The 24,253-nt window shown below is 39.4% G+C and overlaps 1 protein-coding gene across 7 annotated transcripts in view; it reads left to right on the top strand.

The window, feature by feature from the left end:
• MPHOSPH9 (M-phase phosphoprotein 9) overlaps window positions 1-23,495 on the top strand; it is a 61,430-nt gene extending 37,935 nt beyond the window's left edge. For 5 of the 7 annotated variants that reach the window (XM_023739223.1, XM_004384983.3, XM_023739226.1 and 2 more), the window contains 11 exons: window positions 722-769; window positions 1,718-1,782; window positions 3,216-3,317; window positions 11,212-11,343; window positions 11,837-12,012; window positions 12,885-13,031; window positions 13,856-13,976; window positions 14,790-14,893; window positions 15,573-15,820; window positions 16,140-16,208; window positions 18,928-23,495. In XM_023739223.1, the coding sequence (XP_023594991.1) occupies window positions 722-769; window positions 1,718-1,782; window positions 3,216-3,317; window positions 11,212-11,343; window positions 11,837-12,012; window positions 12,885-13,031; window positions 13,856-13,976; window positions 14,790-14,893; window positions 15,573-15,820; window positions 16,140-16,208; window positions 18,928-19,029 (1,314 nt within the window). In that variant the 3' untranslated portion in view covers window positions 19,030-23,495. Of the gene's footprint in view, window positions 1-721; window positions 770-1,717; window positions 1,783-3,215; window positions 3,318-11,211; window positions 11,344-11,836; window positions 12,013-12,884; window positions 13,032-13,855; window positions 13,977-14,789; window positions 14,894-15,572; window positions 15,821-16,139; window positions 16,209-18,927 lie in introns of those variants that run through there. The other 2 variants (XM_023739222.1, XM_023739227.1) reach the window with 2 other exon arrangements.
• The last annotated feature ends 758 nt before the right edge of the window (window positions 23,496-24,253 follow it).

Below are 24,253 nucleotides of genomic sequence, written 5' to 3'. Positions count from 1 at the left end.
TTTAGGTGAAAGTTTATAGCATAAGTTAGTTTCTAGATCATGGGCTTTTCTTTCATTTTAATAGATATTAAATTATTTTTGTTTTACTTTTTTATTTTGAAATAAATTCAAATTACAGAAAAGTTGCAAAAACAATATAAGAAACTCTTTCTTGTATTCCCTTTACTCAGGGTCACCAATTACTAACATTTTTCTTTATTTTTCCTCTCTTTATGTGTATGTGTATATGTGTGTATACATATATTCTCTCTTTATATACATATATATTCTCTCACTATATATGTATATACGCATACATGTACACACATTTTGTCTCTCGAACCACTGGAAAAGTAAATTACAGAAATCATGTCCCTTCACCACTCAACTTTGAGTGTGTATTTCCTAAGAACAAGGGCCTTCTCTGACATAACCACGGTACAAGTATCAAAATCAAGAAATGTAATAGTGATGCAGTACCATATTCACTTTATTCCAAACGTCTCATGATATTCTTCACTGTACTTTTTTTTTTTCCACTCCAGGATTCAGTCCAGGATCCTTCCTCATAATCAGTTGTCATGGGTCTGTACTTGCCTCAATCTGGGACAGTTTCTTAACTTTCTCTGTCTTCCGTGATATTGGCATTTTTGAAGAATATGGGCAGTTATTTTGTAGCATATCCCTCGATTGATATTATAATGTTTCATATTATGGTGCAATTCTTTGTTTTTCCTTGTAGCTTTTAGGAGAGTATGAGTCCCTTGGAAAAGAACACGAAAGAGTAAAGGTAACAGTTGACCGTTCATGTGTTGAGTTTCATGTTGGGGCAAACGCGTTGGGATTGGAAAGGAAGAGATCTGACCCTTTCCCTTCCTCCTACATCCCCGTTTAGCTATTTGAACTAGAACATTCACTCAATTACTCTGTGTCAGTATCCTTATTTTAAAATACCTGCCCTATTTAACTCACAAATGTGTTGGATTCATTAATTCATTTAACAAATATTTATTGAATGGCTGCTGCATTTTGAGATGAGTTAATTGAGATGAAATTGTTTGGAAGTGTATAAGGTACCATACACATGCAAATAACTATTTAATCCTGTTTAAATAGGAGGTTTGATTTTCAAAGCATTATCTTTTTGTGGGGTTGTTTGAGTTTATTCATTATGTTTGAACTCTTAATCAAAGCTCTGTATGGGGACTGCATATTTGAATTCGGTGAAACCCCATCATAACCTGTAAGTGAGGCAAGTAATTATATTTCATAAAATGCGGGGTTGTGGTTATTCACGGTTAGTGACAAGGCCTCCACAGCTAGGCAGCCAAGCGTTTAGGGGTTTCAGGAGCCAATTGCATTATATGTGAGATCTTATTATCACAGTTTTTTTTTTTTTTCCTCCATTCTGCTGAGGTTTTAGTCAAGTTTGTGGTTAATATGTCCGTTTTTACATTGGATTGTTTCTACTCAAGAAAGCATAATGGGATGTACCTATTACACAGGGGACTGAAACACAGCTATTTGTATAGCCCTGCATCTGGCTCTCTCGTTTCTTCCTCTGAATGGTCGGTATTGGCTCTGTGGTTGATGCCGCGCTTGCTGAGTATCTGCACAGTTTTCTGTGTAGCTGTCTGGTGCGGCCTTAGATGAGTTCTATATTATGCATTTTAAAATAAAAGAAATAACATCTGAATATTTATTTTCAGTTACCTGAATTGTTTCTTTATTTTCACAGGATACATTAAATACAACCGAGAACAAATTGCTTGATGCACATACTCAGATTTCTGATTTGAAAAGGTAAAATGTATTATCTTACTAATAAGCAATACCTCTACATAAGTTTTCTTTCCACACTTAAATATGAGTCTGTCTGGAAAATGATGAAAACAAGTTTCCCTTGAGGATTTTTAAGCAGTTTAAGTACTGATTTTATCCTCATCTTTCCCTGACGTGGAAATTCGTTTGAATTTAGCCAAAGAAGATTTTTAAACAATGAGAACGTATTGGTGGTTGTGCCTCGAGATGTGTACTTCCCCCAAATACTATGTTCTTTCAGCATTGACAGAATCTAAATGACATTAAACCATTGGACTAGAACGCCCTTTCAGAAGCAGTCTAGGCCACTGAGCTATTTTTATGCCCCCAAAAGAAGACAGCATTCAGACCATCTCTGTGGTCATCCACTTTCTTAAAGACCTTGCTTGGAGACTGTGTTAATGATTTGCTCTGCTTAATCGAAATAAACCATTTAGGAACAGAGTCATAAATGGTCTCTGGCAGTGATTAGATATTTCTCAGTGGCTCGAGAGATGTTTCTGTATTTGTATTTGGATGTGACGAACGTCCCCGATCTAGATGGCTCAGTGCACCCAGAGGACTTCCCATGGGGGAACGGGACGCTGCCTCGCTTTCTCACTGCTCCACTCTTTTCTGTGGTACATTGAGTTGTAGTGACAGCCCCCTTATCAGACTGCTATAAAACTTCAACCCCATTAGAGCTATTCTTTCTCAAATTATCTTCCTTACAACAGGGTAGGTAATGATTTGAGTTTAAAAGATAAGATGGGGACATACACAAGGTTTAAGACAACAGAAAAGATTCTGAGATATTCTCAGAACAAGTAATTGGCCACAGTAGTTATTTTTTGTTGGTAAACTTGAAAATAGGCTTTCATGCCAGGAATTAGATGAACCGCCTATAGGTTGAGAGTTGTTTAGGATGTTTTCGCCTTTGCATCTTTTAAAAATTAGGAAATTCTAATAGCTCTACTGTTAGAAGTTAAACCTGCTTCCTCTTCTCTTTTGTGAGAGTAGTGCCTATAATATATTTTATATGCGTGAGTACATACATATTAGAGTTAAACACGTTAAAATCAGTTTATTTGACGGCTTGAATTTATTTAATTTATCCTCTGTTTTGATCTGTAGTCAAATCTATGTAACGTTTTTACTTTGCTGAATTTAGTCCATTTGTTCGTTTTTTCCTCAGCTGTGGTTCTTGAAATGTTCCTTTGTAAAGTTTAATGACTGTCCTTTATTTTCTATTTATTTTTCCTGATTCTGCTCAGCTTTTTAAAGTTTCCTGATGGTACTTTACTATGAAAAAGGTTTATGTACGGGGCAGCTTATTTGTCACCCCTTTTCTAGGAGTGTCTGTTAAGTAAATAATTTGTAGTTGAGTGATACGTAAAATCTGTTTAAATGTGCTTATCTTACTGCTTTTGAATTAGAACAATTTCAAAACTGGAAGCTCAAGTCAAGCAAGTAGAGCATGAAAATATGTTAAGTCTTCGTCACAATTCAAAAACTCACACAAGACCCTCACGTGCCAAGTAAGTTATTATGCTTAATCTCTATAAAGCTAGAAATTGGTGCACCCTTTTTTTGAACTGAGAAGCTATCTGTCTAAATCATAAGAAAGTTTGGGTTAAATGTCATTACAGAACTTAGCTATGTAAAAAATAATAATTGTTGCAAACTGTGAAAGCTGTTATACAGAGACATTTGCCAAAATGAGGAACTAATGAAATCAGATTGGGAGTAAGGAGAGGTGGGATTTACTTCGCTCTTTTACTCTGCTCCACTGTGTGACCTTAGGCCAATCACTTAATTATTTTTGGAGCTCAGTTTTCTTACCTGTAAAACAAGGACATTGGGCTACAACATCTCCAAAGACCTTTTAAACTACCAGAAATTTTATCTGAATGTTAATGGAAAGAGGTATGAAGATGGATATTCATTAAGTTGTGTAGGTTTCTTTAGTTTTTTCAAAATTTTGTAATCTGAGATAATTATCTTGATTGTATATTATTATATATAGTTGTTTTCATATTAGAACCGGCTTTGATATGATTTTGCTATGAAAAGGTATTAATGAGTAGATCATAGCTTTATAACATTATCAGAAGAAGATTATGGTAAATTGTAATTTTTAACATTTCAGAGTTGTAATGGTCAAATGAAAGATTGTGGGGCCTAGAGTTGGGGTCATGGAAGGCCATTTTGTGACATATAAGCAGAAAAGTCAACCCCAGATAGAGATGTTGGAGTAGAATGTGTGGATGGGAGAGGGATGTTCCAGGCAGAGAGATTAGCATTGCTCAGTCCTGAGGTAGGAAAGAATTTAGTGTTTTTGAAGGACCCAGAGAAGGATAGTGTGGGTTGAATATTCACAAGAAAGGGTTAAGTAGCCCAAGATGAGATCATAGAGGTGGACAGATGATGCACACCTTATTATAAGCTGTGGCCAGGAGTCTAAGTCTAGTGGGAAGTCTTTTGGGGGCTTTATATAGTAGAATGATGTGATCTGATTTTTAATGTGCCTGCCACAAGAAGATTGGAGAGGGGAAAGCATAGAAGCAGGGAGACCAATTATGCTATTGCAGTAGTGGAAGGCCGACTGTTAGCTTGGTGGTGGCCATGGACATGGATAAAAGAGAAGGATTTGGGGGAAAATTCGGAGGCAGAATCTACAAAACATAATTATGAATTGGATGGCAATATATAGGGCTGGTTTAAGGCATGTGAGGGCCCTAAACACTGATAATCTGTAGTACCCCCTCCTCTGCTTATTCGAATGGGATATATTCAAATGGGATATATGAATGGGTTATTTATGTACATATATATGTATATGTGTGTGTGTTTTAGCTATCCATGATGTAAGTTCTTTTTAAATGCGACTGTAATATTAGTGATTGAATGCAAAAGTGGCATATGCCATTTTAATGGAATGAGATGAACTGGACTATAAAGTTTTTAGTGGGTCCAGGGTACTAAGATTTTTACTATACACCACATTTTCTACAAAAAGAATATTCCACATACTCTACAACAAAGAAAATGAGTCAGCGAACTTAGTTGTTTCAGCAATCAATTTAAAATTCTATTGATCTCCCACAACGAAAAACTGACTTTCACCAATTTTGTTTACAAAACTTAGGACGTAACTCTGTATGTAAATGCTATACAGTTAAAAAGTAGCTAGAATGAATTCATTGCAGTGGTCGACTTACTCGAGTTCCCTCGCTTTTGCACATCATCTGGGACTGGAGTTCCTGTTGGTTGTTTACCAGGATGTGCACAAGAGCATATCCTTGTGTTTGTATCAGGGCAAAGAGCGTTGCTGACCCTTCTGGCTGGAATTGCTGGATCAGCAGACATGGATGTACAAGACAATTCTCTCAAAAGGGCTCAGAGACGTGTTATCTATTCATATAATCTGTCCTTGCCCAGTAACTACTCAGGTTGGATCCAGTTGCATATTGGAAGAATGTAGCAAGAGTTATACTCGACAGCCCACCCCCACCTCTTGGTTATTAGAAAGAAATAGTATTCTCCCGAGAGACCTGCTGAGATAAGGAGTTTCAGTTACATGGGAGGGAGCCATAGGAGACAGATGTCAGTGAAGGTGTTGAAGTGGTAGGGGCCTCATACTTACACAGCCTTGTACATGGGCACCCTCCTGACCCTGCGTGAACTTTATTTCTAGCTGGCACATTGTCGTATTAGAGCTGGTATCAATTTCATTTAGTGCCCTACCAGTTCCCTTCCACTGCAGCCCTCGCTTTTCCTCATGTCCTGTCTGTTTGGCTTCTATGGGTCTTTGCTTTGGACAACTGGTGCCCCTGTTTTGTTGATGCCCTAAGTATGTGCTTACCTTGCTTATTGAGTAATCTGTCCTGGCAAGATAAGAAAGAGAAATGTCATGAATGAGTCTCTTGAACAACTAGGGGTGCCATATATGGAAGTAGGGAAGAGAGAAGAAGGGTGTACAGTGGGGAGACATCAGAAGCACCATTTTGATTATTTTATTTTGAGATTCATGTGAATTCCAAGTGGGAATCAAGCAGGTAATTATAAATTTGGATTTGGAGCTCAGAAATAGGAACCTAGGCTGGAGTGAGAAATTTTGGAGTCCTCTATTTCTAGATAGTGCTTACAGCTATGGGAGGGGAATAGAGTGTGCCAAGTGAGAAGTAGACAAAGCTGTGAAGAACCCCAACACTCTGATGCTGGATAGAGAAGGGGGAGTTGGCGAAGGCACCTGAGAGAGCTGCTAGGAAACTAGGAGGAAAAGCAGAGCAGTCACCAGTGTTGAATGCTGCTGAGAACTCAGGTAAGATGAAGACTGAAAAGGGTCTACAGGTATTCGAGTGAGGACGAACTGCACTTACTTACGACCGTCTTTTTTGTTCTGTTTCTGTACTTTTATCGTTACTAATATGTACTACATATAATGTAGCAGTGCATAATTTGCTGACATTATCATTCTGAGATGTTCACTCACAGATATTCAGAGATCAGATTTGTAAAGACACTGATAATAAAAGGCAATAATAATGAAAACTTAAAAAAAAAAAGGTATTCTACTTAGGTCAGAACTGACTTATAATGGAGTCTGTAAAAACTGCACGGTCGTGGTGTGTAACCTCCTCTAACTCCACAAGGGGGAAGGAGAATCAAGATCAACAGCCCAAGGCTGATTACTGTGAGGCGAGGGTCAGACATACCTCCTCTCTCCACCATCTTTACCAATTCTAAGACCAGCTGTCCCCCTCCCACGGCACTCGCTACTTCTCTGCTGGGTTTGATAATTCATTTCAATGGCCACACAGAACTCAACAGGCTGTCCTCATGATTACGGGGCTTATTAGGGAAATAACAGGTTACAATTCAGGTTGAGGAACGCTCAGGATACAGGTCTTCCGTCAGGAGAGCCTCTTCCTAGGAGTGGCCAAGCACATCTCTCTCTGACCCCTTGTCCTCTGCCTGCTCAAGCAAATGTTCCAAAGCTCTCTAAGTCCCTGCCAACCGGTGCCCAGAGTCACCCTACTCTGCAAGTAAGTCTTGGCCCAAAGGTGCTCGGCGTTCTCACTCCATGGACTGGGAGTCCCACTGTGCTGTCTCCCTGCCGGTCTCTTCAGCCAACATTTCTCTGCCACTGCTTCTTGCTGTTTTCAGTGCCACAGCTCTCTCTCTCTCCATGTCCTGGCTCCAGGAGCTTCTCAGCGCAGGGATCCTGGGTCCAAAGGACACGCTCCACTCTTGGCTGTTTTTCCTTGGTGGTGGTGGGATCCTCTCTTGGCTCCAGAATTGGCTCTGTTTTAAGCCCAGCGGGATGGCAAAACTGACCAATTCCCTTGGAGGGCCCCAATTACCTTATTTTCATAGTCCCGCCTGATCACTTGGGTGTAGTTACAAGACCATGGCTAGAAAGACCACGCAAAAGCAGTCCGTTGCACCACAGAGCTGTTAGAACAGAGTCATGTAAGTCAGGGACTGCCTATACTGGATTTGCAAGCTAGAGGTTATTGATGATTTTGAGAACAGTTTGGATAGAGTTGATAAAAGTGGAAGCCAGTTTGGAGTGAACTGAAGAATGAACGAAAATGACCTAAATATCTACCAGCTGGAAAATCAGTACATTCTAATATACGTATGCACAATACCATATAGTACATTCTAATATACTTATGCACAATACCATACAGTACACATTCTAATACACTTATGCACAATACCATACAGTACATTCTAATATACTTATGCAAATACCATACAGTGTGACAGCGTGTGAACCAGAGCAGGGGTCGGCAAACTCTGGCCTGCAGGCCAGACCCGGCCCCTTACCTCTTTTTGTAAGGCTCGTGGGCTGAGAATGGGTTTTACATTTTTAAGTGTTTGGGGAAAAAAATCAAAAGGAAGACACATTCAAATTTCAGTGTCCATAAATAAAGTTTTATTGGAACACAACCAAACTTTTCATTTACGTATTATCTATGGCTACTTTCGTGCTATGACAGCAGAGATGCATAGTTGTGACAGAGACTGTGTGGCCCACAAAACCTACAACAGTTACTATCTGACCCTTTACAGAAGATGTTTGCTAACCCCTGAACTAAAGCTGTCAGCATGGATTAATCTCAAGAACATAATAATGGAACAAAAACAACAACAAAAAATACCAGTTAGGGAAGTAATATGATAACTATTTAGATGAAGTTTAACATGTAAAATAATTTTCTGTATCATATGGGTTCATACAAATGTAGTCAAAGTATGAAAACACGCAAGAGAATGCTGAACACAAATTTAGTGTGAAGAGGGAAAAATGAGATTGGAGAGGTGCACGGGGCTTCGGTTGTATCTGTCATGCTTCACTCTTTAAAAATCTAAAGCGTACAAGGCAAAATATGATTTCACAAGCTGGATGGTCGGTACATGAGTATTAGCTGAATGTCCATGCATGCTTGAAATATTTTGTATTTTGTAAGTGAACAGGAACAAGTGACGTTTTAGTATCCAGAAGATAAAAGGACTCCTACAAATCATTGAGAAAAAGACAATAAAAATGGTAAAAGAAACCCAAATGGCCTGTGATAATCAAAAGATGCTTGTTGTCACTAGTAATCAGAGAAAAACGCAAGTTTAAAACAATAGTGGGGTACCATTCACACCAGTCAGACAGGCCAAACCTAAAATGTGATCATTCTAAGCTTTGGCAAAGAGGCAAAGAAATAGGAGCCCTCAAACTACTGGATGGACTGAAAATTGGTACAGCTGATCTGGAGAGTGATCTGGCAACAGTCTAGTAAGGTTGAAAATGTGCACATCAAGAATTCCGCAGTTCCAATTTTAGATACTTACCTCAGGGAAATTCTTAACATGTGTTTGTTGTAGTAGTGTTTAAAGACAATATGTTAGAAACTAAACATACATATAAAGGAGAAAGGATATATAACTTGTGATATATATATACTATGGATAAATGATTAGAATGATAGAGTTGTATGTATTAACATGGATAAATCTCAAGCATAATGTCCAGTAGAAAAAGCAACATTAAAAGGATGTTTACATTCTGCCTTTTATGTAATTTTAAAAATACAACAACTATATATATGTACACATATATATGTATACATGTATATGTATGTATGTAGAGATAGAGAGTTCCTGGGTGGTGCAGTTACTACTCTTGCTGCTAACTGAAATGTTAGAGGCTCAAGTCCACTCAAAGGTGCCTCAGAAGAAAGGCCTGATCTTCAGATTCAGTGTCCTGAAAATCAGCCATTGAAAACCCTGTGGAGCACAGTTTTACTCTGGCGCACATGGGAGTGCCATGAGTTAGAGTCAACTCATGGTGACTGGTTTTCTGTATATGTGTGTGTGTGTATATATATATGTATATAATTTTATGCCTTATAATGAAAAACAAATATGACTTGATGTTAGCATTTGTTAAAACTGAGAATGCGTAAATGGGTGCTTGTTATAGCATTCTTGGTAATTTTCTAAGAATGTTTGAAATATTAATTTTAAAAAAGGGGGAAAAAGGGAAAAGAGTGACTGGGAGTTGAAGTAAAAATAGGTAAGAGGCAAGTCTTAAGACGCTTGAATTGTGAGGGGGCCAGAGCAAAGAAGACAGGAACTCCTGTTTCCTAGTTTGTTTTCTCTTGAAGTGAATTTATCACCAGACAGTGAAGATGGGAGCTGAGAGCTTTGAGCCAAGTGGAGAGGGCATGAGAAGATTGTATTGGAGAACTGGAGTGCGTTGATCAGAGCAAGGTGTTTGGCTAGCCAGCGTTGGGCATCCACAGGAGGTGGTGGTGATAATTCTGTAAGGGGACACCAGTCTGCACAGTAGGTGACTTTGTCCAGCAGAGCTTGGCTGCAGGAGGACGGGCGTGAGGCAGAGGGCACCGTGTTTGGGTAGGCCCAGGTGTCTGCTGCCAGTCAGGCGTGATGGAAGGTGAAAGGGGAAGGGAGTCAGGGTATCTGCAAGTGAGTTATTGTTATCCAAGGTGCCTCGGTGGCACAATGGTTAAGCACTCGGCTGCGAATCTAAAGGCGGCAATTAGAACATACCGTGGCTCCGTAGGAGAAAAGACCTGGCAGTCTGCTTCTGCCAAGGTTACAGCCTAGGAAACTTCATGGAACAGTTCTACTCTGTCCTATTTGGTCATGATGAGTCGGGATCGACTTGACAGCAGTGGGTTTGGTGTTTTTGGTTTGAATTGTTATCCAAGGAGTCCTGGTGACACAGTGGTCAAGCACTTCCCGCTAACTGAAAGATGGGCGGTTAGAATGCACCGGTGGGTCTGCAGGACAGAAGACCTGGCCATCTTCTCACATAAGGATTACAGCCTAGGAAACCCTGTGGGGCAGTTCTAGTCTGTCATATGGAGTCACTGTGAGTTGGAATTGACTCAGTGGCACACAACAATTATTATCCTGAGCTGAGGACTACAGAGTAGCTGACGAGGAAAGTGAAGCGAGAAGGGGGTGATAACTAGAAAATGGCGAGGCCCAGGGTCACAGGCCTGGTGGTCACACTGCTGTCAGTGTGCCTGAGTATGGGAGCCAGAAGGGGAGAGCCGCCTTTGGAGTGTTGGTTTCTGAAAGGCTGTGTTCTCTGGGGGTGACAGACCCAGCCAGTGTCCCCTGAGGAGGAGTAGAGGGCCAGCTTGTTGGAGAAGAGGTCAAGGATGGCTTGTGAGTGTGTATGAGGGCAGGAGCAGGTGTGGAGACCAGGAGGCAGATTCTGAAGTCTGATGATGAAGGTGAGCGACCTTGACGTGTGATGGAGTGAACTTCATTCAGACGAGCAGGGTTTTCATGAGAGCGTGGGGAGCAGTAGTCTCACTGTCCAGTAGAGTAGGGCCAGTAGACATCTCCATGTGGACATTCAAGTTCAAATTAAATTAAGTAAAAATCACAAATCAGTTTTTTGGTCTCACCAGCTCCATTTCATGTGCTCAATACCAACATGTGAGTAGAGGCTCCTGCATTGGACACTGCAGATGGGGGACATTCCCATCTTCGGGGAAAGTTCTGTTGGACAGTGCTGGTCTGGGAGGAAGACGAAGCGCACCCCGGCTTCCCTTCCTCACCTCGAGCTACACCGGGACGTAGAGGGGGTAAAGTGTGGAGTAGGCCAGCTGGGGCATGTTCAGAGCTGTGTGGACATGAGTGTGCCTTAATCCCAAGTGAGATGCAGAATTATCTGTCCAGAAGTGACAGAAACAGAAAATAACAGCTTAGTTGAATCTTGAAACGGTAAAATAGAACTCATATATCTAAAATACAGATTGTTACATGTAGTTTTTAAATAACTGTGTAAATATGTAAAGAATACTCTAAAGCAAGTTGTTTTGTATGTGTGCTCAGTCTAAAATGAAGCCCAAACCTTACCATAACTGAGGATATTTCTCTTCCTAACAGCACCCTAGCAACTTCCGACGTCAGCAGGCGCAAGTGGCTGTTGCCAGGCGCCGAGTACTCCATCTTCACTGGCCAGCCTCTGGACGTCCAGGAGAGTCGAGCGGGCAGCCAGCAGGATACCTGCGCTCCTGGGTAAGACCGCTTTGCAAATGCAAAGAGTGCATTTAAGAACTGGTAGCTTTCCGTAGGGATTTCAGTTGTCTTTAAATGGTTAGGAATGTATAAAGAGCCATCTCTTTGTTTTTTTAATGCCTGAATTTTAGGGGCCGATTTTTATTTCCCTTTGAAAGGCTGACGCTTTTAGGATATTTTGCTTCTGCAGGCTGTGCAGAGCTTCCCCACAGTGTTCTTGGCACTGTGGGGCCCTCAGTTAGGACAAGATTTGATCCTTTTGGCCTCAGGGTAGCCTGAGCACCCCCGCAAGCAACCTCATCCATTTGTTCCAGGGTGCTGGGCAAATAGAACATTTCCGTATGTGCTAGGATGTGGAAACAATTGACAGGCACTGGCCTATTTTAGGCAGATTCCATTTTAATTTATTTGCGTGGCACAGTTGTTGGTTCTCTGTCATGGTTTTCCCATGACAACCCCAGTCAACTCATGTGTCTCACAATTGTTACTTAAGGTACCATTCTCCTCCGGAAAAAGATTCTCCATGTGGAGATTCACCAGCAAGCTTACTGATAAAAAAACAGAGAGGGACTTCAGACACACCAATCATGAAAGCTTTCAAAGAACTTAATGAGGAAAAAATATTTAAAAATTGGGGCACACAGACAGAGAAAGAGGATGCCTCAAATAGTAAGTATTTATTTTTTTCCTGTTAGATAGATAGGTAGATATAAATATAGCTATCTTCCCCAGATTACCTTCTTTAAATTTAAATCCCTCAGGTAATGAAATAAAAAGGTTAATTTGTAATACTGCCGCTTCAGCCCTATCTCATAGGTGATTATGAATCCCCTAGTTAATAATTTATCCCAGTCACGGAATAACATGTACCTTTTATTCAGAGCAGATTAAATATTTTGTTCTGAATATTAAAAAGGCTTATGTGGCATTCTTCAGGATTTTAAAAGTTTTCTCTTAATCACTTTGTCATGCATACACACATCAAAAAGTTATGAAAGGCATTTGGTTCATAAATTGAGATTTAATATTTCCCACTCCTGCTTCCCTTTGTTGGTTAGTGAGCATCTTCAGGCAGGACGAGGAGTATTTACTGCTCTTCCTGCTCACACGTCTAGATCAGCTGTACTTTTATCTCCTGTCACCTTCTACAGTGCTCCCCTTGGTCAGGCCTGAGAACCACGTCATCAGCATCTTCGGTGTTGCATCTCCAAAGCAGTATCTCCTAGTAAATAAATTAGTAACCTGCTTTCTAAAAATAAACTCTCTTGAAAAATCACCTTGAATGCCAGTTGTAAACACCGAACCAGAATGAATTCATTATAAGCCCCCACCTTTTTCTTCACTGAGCATTTTTATCATTATAAAATCGCAAACAATTGTTATCACCTAGGTAGTGAGGAGAATCACTCTGAAATGTAAGCTGAGTGAAAGACGTTGCTTGGTGCGACCATCTGTTATAAAGGCGTGTAGCTGCAGCTAGGTTTGTTCTGTTTCTGTTCTTGTTTTGGTTTTTGTTTTTTTTTTACATTTGTCTCTTGTAGAATTATTGAATCCTCAACAAACAGAAACTTCGGCCGGTGCTAGTCGATCCCCAGAGAAATGTGCCCAACAAAGACAAAAGCGATTTAATTCTGCCTCTCAGAGATCATCATCTTTACCACCTTCAAACCGTAAATCAAACACTCCAAGTAAGAGTTAACTGTATCTATGTCTTGGGCTCTAAAGTGTGATCTCCAGTCTACGCGCGCTTCGCTGCGTGACTGTTTCCTGTTCTTGGACGCTCTTCTCAGCCGTAGTAGAGGCTCTGAGCCCAAGGCCCCTAAACACAACCTTGTTCAATAAGCAGTGTCTGATCGCACAGATACTGTGACTGGAACTGAAGAAATTCGCGGTTTTGTAAAGTGAGGTTTTTGTGCGTGTTCAGTAAAATTTTTGCAACTAATACCACCTCAGAGTTTTTGAGTTAGTAGACAGAGATCCAGCTAAACGTTCATTCACACAAGTTAATTTAAGCTAGTCTGGAAAGAGAAGCTACGTCTTTTTATATACTTGACGGGCACTCAGCATTGGCCATCTTTTTTCTTTTAGCCAATGTACAAGTATGATTTTAAAGTGTAAGCGTTGAATTTCTGTATCCTCAGTTTCTGTTTTTCATAGCAGCTGAGGAGATTCTTAGGTTACCGTGTTAAAGGAATGCTCACGATCGTACTGGTGTCTCCATCTTATTTCCAGTCAACTTCTAAAATCCTGAAAAACCAGTTTTGAGTCTGAGTGCTGAAAGTACAGTCCAACATAGTAAAACGTTAACAGTGGTTACTTCTGGATGTTAGGATTACCAATTATTTTAATTTTATTTTTTATACTCCTGTCTTTCAAAAAGTCTTACAATGAAATCGTATTCCTTTTGAAATTAGAAAAAAGTACTCTACTGAAAAACAAACTATGTTCAGCCAATATAACATATATATTACATAGAAGGAGAAGAATATTTCCTCTTTGTTTTCTTCTCTAGCAAAAAGAGAGATTATGTTAACACCAGTGACCGTGGCTTATAGTCCAAAGCGATCCCCTAAAGAAAATTTGTCCCCAGGATTTAGCCATCTGCTTAGCAAAAATGAAAGCAGTCCAGTTCGGTAAGTTCTTTAAAATTATAGAATTAAAAAAACATGTATTATTGCATTATTTTTTAAATGTTAACTTACGTATGCCTTTAGTGAACACTAATTTTTTGGTTGTCATTGGGAACCCTGTGGATTTAAATTGTCTAAATGAATGTCATGCTAAAAATAAAAAGTACTACCGTGCATGAAAATAATTTAACTATGTAAATTCGCTGCTACTAAATGTCTAATGCCACCTCAAAACCCTTTCAGCTTTTGGATGGAGAATGATGGTTCTTTGTGTTCCTGAAGAGGTCTGTGGGAAAGGGAAACTCTTGAGCCTTTTATACAAGAAAGGGGGCTGTACTGGTACGGCACTAAATGTAAGCTTATCTGTGCTCCTGAGAAAATTGCCCTCCCTTGAAAGTGTGGTCAGCAGTGTGTGCTGAAATGGAAAGAACATTGACCCTTAAGGCATAAGACCTGGCTCTAGGTCCAGCCCCATCACTATCTTGAAGAGATTCCGTAAGCACTTTGAACCTCAGTTTCCTCTTCTGTAAAACAAGGTTAATAATACCTACCCTGCTTATTTCACAAGGTTGTTATAAAGATCAACTGAGATAATGCATGGGTAAGTGCTGTAAATCTCTAAAGTATTATGTAAGCATAATTTTGTGTTATAAAATATAAATTAAATTTCAGTTTTAGAAATATATGACCAGCTTTCTTTTTCAAGAAAATATGTAAATAGGTGAGTTAATTGGATGCCAGCTCATGTTTCTAGTGGAGATAGGAAAAATCAGCTAACATTTTTTTTTCTCACAAGTAACTTGCTTCATTCAATAGATTTGATATACTTTTGGATGATTTAGATGCCGTTCCTGTGTCTACGTTACAACGTACCAATCCAAGAAAACAACTCCAGTTTCTTCCTGTAGATGACTCGGAAGGTATCTTTTCCTGCAAAATTACGAGTTATGGGTTTAGTCATTCATTTTGTGAGATTCTAGTATTTTTCCAAGGTTCTACACATTATAATATCCTGTGTTTAAATATGTTTCCCTCAAAGAACCTCTACAGATAAGCATTCACGATGCTTTGTATTGTCATGTCAGCGTTGTTATCCTCGTTGAAAAGTTGGGAAACTGAGGTACAGGGAATGTTAATGTTAATGTTTCATTACCAGGGCCTTACTGTTCAGTTATTACGCTCGTATTTGCTCTATAAATAATGTAAAGTTACTCTGTGACTTATGTGCAACTCAGGCTTTAGGTAATTTTTCCTCCTTTTAATTTTTAAGTTCAGAATAAAGTTATTAAGATAATGTATGTTGGCCCTCAAAATGTTAACTCTTTAGTGTTGGTGTATATGCACTAAATGTTGGAAACTTGTGTGTGTATTAAGTTTACCTCTCCCTTAGTGAAGATAGATAGACTGAGGGCAAAGCTTTTAGAATTCTTTGGCAAAAAAGCACTAAGTAAATATGATTGATGATCATATCTCTCTTTATGACTTTTTTTGGCCGTAAAGCAGCCATTTCCAGCAAGTGAAATAGGGTAATGTGTTTAATGTGTATGTGATCTCTGGGAAAAATTGATAAATAGAAGAAATTTTATCCCTCTCTGACAGAAGAAAACTATTCAGAAAAAGCCTCTGACAGCCATGTTAATCGTAACTCTTGCCCCGAACCACTGCCGAATGGGGTGAAGAAAGTACCTGCGCGATCAGCCTGGGAGAAGAATATATCGATTAGCTATGAACAGTGTACACCTGGTTCAGGGACACCACATGGCAATGATTTTGAATATACAGCAAAAATTAGGACCTTGGCTGAAACAGAGCGATTTTTTGATGAGCTTACAAAAGAAAAAGACCAGGTAACAAACAAACATCTTAAAAAATCTTTTTCTGAACTTAATGCTTACATCTGAGGAATAGTCAGAAGGGAATTACTGAGCCAAACCGCCACAGAAATTTCTGTGAGACACCATAGCAAAGCTGCAGTGGCGTTTGGGCTGCCAGACATCCTTGTGCCATGCTGTCGTTACTCATTGATGACAGAGGGAACTTAGAGAAAGACTGAATGGACAATGAACTGCTAGGCTGAAATCTTTTCTTTCCATTCTATGTTACAAGCCTCCCTGGCAGTAATTGGAATTCTTACACTCTTATTTAAACATTCTTTTGCATTAACAGATTGAGGCAGCGCTAAGCCGAATGCCTTCTACTGGTGGGCGAATCACTTTGCAGACAAGATTAAACCAGGTAAAAGGCCTTCGCTTGACTCTGCTTTAGAGGCTTGATGCTAGTCTTGTGCTCCGTTTATCCAAGATGACTTTAAAATTGGAGCTTTTAGGCATATTGAAGCAAGCAGTCAAGACTCTTAGCCTTTACAGAAGGTGTTTGGTGATTATAGCATATTTTCTAACTGCATGCTAGCTCCCAGGGATGAAAACTGGTTTTACTTTCAGATGTCAGGAAATTGTGTTTGAAATTAACTTGCAAGCAAATGGTGGTAAGCCTTTTAGCAGACTTTATACTGTTAATGCTCTCACATTAAATCTCCTTTTTTGTATTTGTTTTTTTTCCTCTCCAAATCTAATTCATTTCTGAACCCCTTTCCATTTAATAAGCACGTAAAATTGTTGCACTTTGCAACTGGACTTGCTGTAGAGGTAAAATACGGAGATGTGGTTCTGTTATTGAGCAGGAGGTGGCAAGGGTGACGTGGCCTGTGTGCATTTCTTTATTTTTCAATAATTTATTTTATTTTGATTGTTGTTGAGAATATACACACCGAACATAACACCAATTCACCAGTTTCTACATGTACAGTTCAGCGACATTGATTACATTCTTTGAATTGTGCAACCATTCTCACCCGCCTTTTCTGAGTTGTTCCTCCCCCATTAACATAAACTCACTGCCCCCTAAGTTTCCTATCTGATCTTTCGAGTTGCTGTTGTCGGTTTGATCCCACATAGGTAAATCTTAAAAGAGCACAATGCTCAAGGCAAACATTCCTTACTAGTTAAACTAAACCATTGTTTGGTTTTAAGAAGACTTCAGGGGATTTTTTTGGTTGAGGTTTAAAGATTGTCTCAGGGCAATAGTTTCAGGGATTGTGTGCATTTCTTTTAGTTGCTTTTCAAAGAGAATTAAAATGTATGAAATGTGGGACATTTTAAATCTCTTCTTGTAGTACTTTAAACATAACAACAAGTATATGTCTCTAGTATAATATATAATTGCTTGTTTTGGCTTTATCATGCCTTGACATAGGAAAAGCTCATTTCCAGCTGCTCCTTGGAAACCCTATGGGGCAGTTCTACTCTGTCCTACAGGGTCGCTATGTGTCAGAACTGACTGGACAGCAGCGAGTTTTTATATCTTTTTATTGTTTTTGTTCTGAAAGTTTACATTCAGTGATTCATATGACTGAGTTACTACCTGAAACTCTTCTTAAAATACTTTACTGGGAAGGCATAAGAAAAATTCCTGATACCCTGATTCTAGATCTATCTGAAACGTTTAGTTTAATATATTTTTTATATAATGATTATTAAAAGTTGATTCTCCCAAAATACGACTTCAATGGCACTAGTCTCTGTTCATAGATGTCAAAGCTGTTTCCATCCACTAAGAAGACAGGTGGCAGCAAAAGGGACTAAGGATGTTCACATGTGATTTATAAGTGAAAAAATAACAGTGGGCAAAAAAAAAGATGAAAAATGTTCAGCCTCACTCGTTAACTTAAAAATTCACATTTAAGCAAAGGTATCACCTGTTTTTTAAACCATTGACAGGTATGTTTAAAAAGCAGTACCCAAGATGAGGAAAAGCTTATTCTCACACACTGCAGGGGAAGTAGAATTGTCACAAACGTTCTGAGTGCAGTGTGACACCTATCCAAAGCTTTAGAATTCTGCATTTCTTTGGACCCAGCAGTTTAACTTCTGGGACTGATTCTCTAGGCAGTACTTAAGATATGTGCAAAGAGATAATGTTGAAGAAGATTTATTGCAGCATTATGTATGATACCCAAGATGAGAAGTAACTTAAATTTCTACTAAAACATTCTTCGTTAAATGTGGCATAACAATTGAATATTGCACATTTATTTAAAATGATGTGTTGTAGAAGGACATTTTATAACATGAAAAGTTCATTTGGAAGACATTTTCAGGCAGAGAGTTTGATTCTGCTTTTTATTTTTCTTTTTAAATGTGTATATATATGCAGAAAGAATAGGAAAGAGGGACCTTGGTTCGTTCTTGATGGTGGGATTGCATTATTAAAATTTTGCTCATCTATCTTCTGAATATTCTATAATGAACATGTAATCTTTTTGTAATTAAAGAAAAAATTTTAAATTTTTTCAGGACAATATTGGAGTTAATACTGAATAAAGTATCTAAAATGATAAATATGTTTCAAGTACTGTTTATTTAATAGTAGTAGTCCTAATTATCTAAAAATGTAAGTTGTTATACTGATTCATTGTGAAATCCATTGTCCTTTGGAAGCCTCCTCCAGCATTTTTCCTCCTTTTCAACTTAGAAAGTTTTGTCAGAAGAAGGTTATTTGGTTTTCAAGATACGAGTAAGTGGTATACAGCACCAAGTGGCTCTGCCCATCTCTTTGGAAGATTCCTCTCATGCTCTTCTAAGTTCAGCAAAGCCAAAGAATGACCCCGATCCGGTGCCTCTGCTACAGTTTCTGTATACTTGGAGTGCTGACCATACTGAGAATATTATAAAGTGGAGCAGTTATTTTGAATGGTTGCAAAATTGATTCACGTGCAGTTTAAAAGGAATAAAATAAATGACAAAGATTTGTGTAGAAGGCAGAATAAGAATCTGTAATGTTAACGTTTATATTTGCTCTTTTGCTAAAAGAAAGGTCAATTTGGTGGTAATTACAGAACCAGTGAACTTGATCTGGAATTCTAATTAACCTTTTTTTTTCCATTATTTTCACTTAGGAAGCCTTGGAAGATCGTTTGGAAAGGATTAACCGAGAACTGGGTTCAGTTCGCATGACACTAAAGAAATTTCATGTTTTGCGCACCTCTGCAAATCTTTGAGATTTGTAGCCATTAAATTTTGAGATGTTTTTGTTTGCACTAATGTATAATTATGCACTCAGAAAAGGCAAACTATTTTGTACTGTTTATAAGCCTTCAAACAGTAGTTTTACAATCATGCTATTCTTTACACTTGCTATTTTATACTTCAGATGGCCACATATTTTCAAGATATTTTTGTTATGCTCAGGAACCTCTTGTATATTTTACTATTTAAAAAGTGTTATTTTTAAATAGTACATGTCTCCAGTTTATATCAAGAATAAGGAAATGTAAATGGAGAAACAACTTGTTTCTAAACAAATAGTGTTATCCTTTTACAAGTAACTTTGCACACCGATTTTATAAACTTATTCTACATTGTAAATATGATTTAGGTTTTTTAAATAAGTGCTTAAGAACAAAGAGCTTCCGTAATGATAGACTAATACTTGCTAAATGCAAAAAAAAAAAAAAAATTACAGTATATTCTGAATTTCAGTTGTGTTGAGGTTTTTAAATGATGATATACACATCCTGTTTGAAACATACGTCTTGGAGTGAATTTTAGAATAATAATGGGATATTAGAAAACTACATAAATATGAATCAGTGTTTCCCTAAACTTTATAATTTGTAAGGAAAGAAAAATGAGAGGGATACAGGTCTCTGACTTTGTCATATACATAGTACTTTTAAGAAAAAGTTAAACATTTGGATAGCTGTGTCTCCCTGCCCATCGTTCTGAACGTAGATTCTGTCCCACTCTTGACACTGATCCCATAAAGATTTGGTGAAATACAGACCACCAGCCAGGGTGGCTGTTTAGAGCAACCTTGGTTTCCTTAACGTACACGGCTTCAGCTGTCCGTCAGAGTCTTCATCTAGACAGTTGTAACCCCTTTCCATGCCCTCAACCGCTGCGGAAAAGAAATTAAAAATAAATACTCCCATAGTAGGCACCATGAGAGCACTAGGTTTGGGATCAGAGCAAAATACTCTACTGCTAATGGTCATGGAATGTGTCTGAACCAAGCCTGGTGCCTTTGCTGGGGCTGGTGGGCCCCCGCCCACCGATTTGGTGACACCCCTGGCTCTGGGAAGTAGCCCATGGGCAGGAGGCCTGGCAGGTGTGTTTTGACTGTCTGTCCAATCCGAGCTGCTTAACCTGCCCACTTTTCAGTGGCCAGTCGGAACCCAGTGCCCACATACTCAAGCTCTGAACATGGTGATAAACAGAAAATTGATGCCCACGTACAGTGCTCAGGTTTTCAATTTTGGCTTGCTTTTGCGCTTTTCTCCTTCCTGTGCAGCTCTTAATAACATGTACTTATAATGAACCAAGCCCAACCCAGTTATTCTAGCAGGGCATATTTTTATATGCCTTTGAGCAGGGATCTCAAATTGTTACCTTCACCAAAGCGTCACCTGGTGGATCTCCAGGCCAGGTGCCCATATCCTCCGTATAGTTTAGTGGCCAAACTCAGCACGCGGGCCTGCCTGAGCACTGCCCTGCCACTCTCGCTCCTATCCAGGAATTGAACTTTTGCTCCCAACTCCTGCAACCAGTTGAAGACAGGCCGAATCAAAAGTAATTACTCATCGACACAGTCAAGTGCCTTTATTCTTGATATTTTTATTTTTTCTAGTCTCTTTTTTTTTTAATCTCCTAGTTATAGAAAAGAAAAAGTTCATGTTAATTAAGCTCCAGCATGCTTGGGTCAGGCAGAGTAAAGGGATTTATCTTCCTGATGACATTCCTTTCTTTAATGTTTTCCTATATGTGACATTAAAAATTGTCCTGAAAATTAGGATATTTCATTGTTCCCAGCTTTTATTATAAAGTCTATTACATTCTTAATAAGGAAATTGCCATTTCAGAAGAGATTATAGTTTTATCTTGTTAAGTAGTTATCTTCTTAGGAGCCTATATTGGCTTATTCAAAGAAAGGTATTATGCCCCATCAAAATATCTGTTGCGCCTCTCTCTTGGAGAGCATACGCTTTAATTTTTGAAGTGTGTAATAGATTGGAAGTATCAGTCACTTATAAAAATAAATTGTATTCTTATTTTCTTCATAGCCGTGAAGGGGAAACCGAGGAAAATTCTCTCAGCTCTTTCCCTTTGGTAATGCTTAACTTGTGAACACCATACTTAAAAACAACTCAACCTAAAAGTAGGAAAGGTGGCATCTTAAACAGCAGCTCTTACCCCAGGGAGGTAAGCTGTATTGTGGACCCACAGGGGGCTGTGCTGCAGTTAGTGAAAAGCCCAGTGAATTTCCGCTCTGGGAAGTGCCTTTTCCAGTGTAAAGAGAAAGAACTCTCTCCTTCCACCTGGATGTACCCCCTTCCTCTCCCTTACAAAGCCTCTGTTTACGGGAGCCCGTACTGGGGTGGGGCACCGTGCTCCTGGAGTCCCAAGTCAAAAGTTAACGATAAACTCTCCAGTTGAAGCCACAATAGATGAAGCTGAGGTGGCAGTATGAGAACTGGAGAAGTGCACAGCAGCTGGGCGTGGACGGGAGCTCAGGGAGGCGGAGGAGGTGCCTGTGTCACACCTGGCTCTGGCCACCTCCGGCCTCCCTCTCCTATGGGACCTGGCTCTTATTAACAAGTGTTCAATAAATGGTACCTTTCAGATTCATTCCGAGGTACATAGACTTTTGAGGTAACAATACTGAATTTTTTTAAACAGAAAAGTAGATTGTGTTCTAAGCAATCTGACCTAAGAAATACCTTGTGTCTTGATACTTCTGTTAGATGGTCCAATAGATGTTCTCCTCATATCTTTGCAAAAAACACATGCTTTCTTGGAGTTTAAAAGAGTTCCACCCTGGTGTGGGCTTTTTTTTGTTTATTTTGATAACTTGTTGAGTGTAAGTTCAAAAAGCACTTTGATCTTAAAATTGGTAGGTTGGAGGCTAGTTGATAGAAATGTAAGCTATATTCCTAAAAATTAATTGCCAATGTGATCAAAACAATCGCTCCTTCATATGTTCCATAATTACACACCTAAAGGTGACGGCACATGAAACAGGACTCCTCAGGGGAGGTGCTGCCCCTGGGCATTACAAGAGGTATGTGAAAATTATGACATTGTTTTTAGAATTTGATAACCAGCCAAAAAAGTGTTCCCCTTTTTAGCCCAGAAAAGTCAGGTGCTTTGTTGAATGCTGTTTGAATTCTGAATCCTGCACCTGTATACATGTAGTAAAGGTTGACCTTGTCATTTTCATCTTGAGAGATCTTAAAAGCAGTTTTCAGTAAATTTTACTGTGCCACTTGTGCTGAAAGTCTTTAAGAAGCTTTAAGAAATAAATGCATACCTAGAGCCCTTGAGTAACCCCAGAGGTAAATCACGTTTACTGGTCGTGAGTGAGTGTCTATGAGATTTTCAGGTCTGATTAAACTGATTATATTGCACAAATTTTGCTAGAAATAATTTCCTGCCCTGCTACTGTTCTGTGGCAGTTTGATAATATATTAAAAAGCATACCAGTATTCTTAGGACCTGTGTTACAAAGCTTTTTCCCTTCCGATTTGTGTTTTATTTCAGTAGACTTTCGATTACGAGGATTCAAGCCATAAATTTGCATTTGCTGAGCTATATACTGTGCCATCACTATTACTACAGATCTTCAAAGATAATGGTTTTATTCATATTTTGCAATTTCACTGCAACAGTGACCAATAATGTGAAAAACGTGCTTCAGGTAGTGCTGCTGATGGTTAGACAAAGACAAGTACTGCGGTTTTTCAGTCTAGTCAAATATTGGAGTGATAGAATTGTAAGCTCCGTGAGAGCAGGGACCACGTCTTTTTCATTCTTGCACGTAGGCATTCAATAAATATTTGTGAACATGAACTGTCTTGTGATGTTACTGTATTTATTTTAACTGACTCACTGTGAGATCTGATTTTTTAATGGCATCTTTAAGTCCTAGGCATATGTAAGTTCTCTGTTGTTACTTGGTTTGAGTGAAATCATTGCAGGGTTACAGTAGTTTCCGACTGGCTTATAGACCAAAGAACCTCCTTCTAGAGCCCTGTGTGTGCTTCAGACATCTTGATTAATAGATCTTCAGGTACCGCTTGGCAGAGGGAAGGAATTGAGGGTTTAGTGGTTGATGAGACACCTTCATTTGCCTCCGTGTGATCATCATACGACAGATATTTTTGAGGCAAGTCGTATAATGGTGGCTTTCATAGCCCATGCAGTTTCCAGTTCTGACAGAAATGCTGACGTGCACAGTCTTTTGTGGTTTTTCCATCCATGACTTTATCCGAACTCACCTTGACTGCTTTAATTTTAGTTTGCACTTGCCCCTCCTTCCAGGGTAAAAGCACTTCATGTGTTCTCTCAACCATATAAGATAATGCTTCTGACAGGTAAACTACCTCTGCGTTTTAGGCGCGTCCCGTTTAGTTCCATTAGTTCAGATTTTGGCAAACAAGCCCATCCACGTCCAATAAATAGACACCTCACTGTTTTCTTCGAGTACCCTTTTGGCCTTTTTATTGCCCACTTGGAGAGTCATATACAATGATGGAACATTAAGACGAAGAAAGCTATTTCAGATCCTCTTCCAGTTCCTTTTTGGGGTCTGAGACTAGTGCTTCCTGCGGATTCTGTGGATATTATTACTCCCACTACTGATGACCACCAAGTATTTTCACTTTTTTGGCTGACAGCATAATTGGTTGGTGTCTTGAGGGAAGAATTAATCGATGCCTATATCTACAAATCTCGCTGGCCCATATCTAAGTATCTCATCTAGGTATCGGCATGTAGGTTGGAGCTTCAATTAATTGCCTTTGATTTGCCCATACCATTTCCAATGCCTTGTGACATCTTGCAGTATGTTCTCCTTGATTTGTCATTTTACTCCTAACCAACTTCATTCTTAAAAAGCTATCCTAAACAGTCATAATTTCGGCCAATCTCCTTGTACCCTCTCCCCAGGGGCATTTGGTTCCTTTAGTGCTATTCACAAGTCTGCTGACAGAGCCTGTGGTGTTGGCGCCAAGAGATCCTGGGACAGGTCTGCACTGGGGGTGGGGGGCTGTGGGGGGAGGGAACGGACCTCACTGTCCTGGAATCGAGCCCCAGCCCTTGAGGACTTAGGTTTATGGGAGAGCAAGGCTTGCAGGGCGGGGAGCGAGTCGGGGCGCGCGTGGGACCCGAAGTTGGAGCGGCAGCTTCCGGCCTGAGGCGGCCGGGCCTCGCGCGCGCCGCTCCCCG

Source organism: Trichechus manatus, unplaced genomic scaffold (assembly GCF_000243295.1).
Source record: "Trichechus manatus latirostris isolate Lorelei unplaced genomic scaffold, TriManLat1.0 scaffold00131, whole genome shotgun sequence".
Classification (NCBI taxonomy): Eukaryota; Metazoa; Chordata; class Mammalia; order Sirenia; family Trichechidae; genus Trichechus; species Trichechus manatus.
The sequence above is the reverse complement of the archived record's forward strand: the minus strand, read 5'-3'. Positions and strand labels throughout refer to the sequence as shown.